Here is a 1,084-nt window from a genome sequence, read left to right on the forward strand (position 1 = left end):
AACACCCAAAGACTCGGGACCTTCTCTGGGCCGCAGGCAGAGACAGGGCGAACCGGGAGGTGTGGGGCGTCGCATCAGAGGTCGGTGGCCTCCTGGAGCGTGGAGGGTCTTGGTCTCAGGGCAGGCCCGCCTGAGGCCTCAGGTGCCCCCTCTGCAGGGCAGCCAGGCCTCAGTGGCGGGAACCCTCTGGGGCGCCATGTCCTAGGGGCGCGGTGTTGGAAAAGGCACTCAAAGGGAAGGGAGCCCAGGCCGTCGGGGCCCTCGTGTTTCTCCAAGGGCCAGCAGGCCGGGCAAGGCAGGTGGTCCCTCTGACCGCCTGGCAGGCCCACTGGCACTCTTCCCTCACAAGCTCTCGCTGCTCGAGGTGGTGCTGGCACCGTCGTCAGGGTCCATGGGGCCGGGGCGCAGGTCACAGCTCTCCAGGGCACAGTCGGCCTCCAGCATCCAGGGGTGGGCAGCGATCTGGTCCAGGGTGGGCCGCTCCGAAGGCCGCAGGGACAGACACCACTCAATCAGCTGCTGGCACTCTGGGAGGAAGGGGAGCCGTGAGCTGTGACCGGGGCTGGACACCTACATCAGCCGCCCCGCCCCCCCCACCCCGCTTTAAGGTGAGGCCCACACACCCGGTGAGAGCCTCCTGCGGAAGAAGAGGCGGCCGCGGGCGATCTCCTCGTCCTGCTCGAAGGGGATGTCCCCGCACACCATGTCATACAGCAGCACGCCCAAGGACCACACAGTGGCCGACCGCCCATGGTAGCGGTGGTAGCGGATCCACTCCGGGGGGCTGTACACCCGGGTACCTGAGCGGGGATAAGGAGTCTGTCTGGCTGCCGCCCCAGCGCATCTGACCACAAAGACAGGATCTAATAGGCGCCGTCCCACCCAGGGCCACCGCAGAGGCAGAAGCAGACAAGCCACCGCCGCCGGACGGAGGCAAAGAGCAAAATCCTGCCTGCTAGCCGGCGGCCAGCGGCCTGGAAAAACCCTGGGGCGGAGGAGGGGGAGGCTCGGAGCGCGGCGGCCCCGCCCCCCAGCTGGCGGTGGGGGAGGAGCGGGGTCACATGAGCGCATGCTCGGGTTTCAC

The 1,084-nt window shown here is 68.4% G+C and overlaps 1 protein-coding gene across 1 annotated transcript in view; it reads right to left on the bottom strand.

Annotated features, from left to right (window-relative positions):
• Positions 1-6: 6 nt before the first annotated feature.
• PIM3 (Pim-3 proto-oncogene, serine/threonine kinase) overlaps positions 7-1,084 on the bottom strand; it is a 2,450-nt gene continuing 1,372 nt past the window's right edge. Inside the window, exons 5-6 of the mRNA XM_004700217.2 lie at positions 624-800; positions 7-527 (exon numbers count right to left, since the gene is read on the bottom strand). Of these exons, the coding sequence (XP_004700274.1) occupies positions 343-527; positions 624-800 (362 nt within the window). The 3' untranslated portion in view covers positions 7-342. The remainder of the gene's footprint in view (positions 528-623; positions 801-1,084) is intronic.

This window comes from Echinops telfairi, unplaced genomic scaffold (assembly GCF_000313985.2).
Source record: "Echinops telfairi isolate 266 unplaced genomic scaffold, ASM31398v2 ScPeMD7_2;HRSCAF=8, whole genome shotgun sequence".
NCBI classification, from domain to species: Eukaryota; Metazoa; Chordata; class Mammalia; order Afrosoricida; family Tenrecidae; genus Echinops; species Echinops telfairi.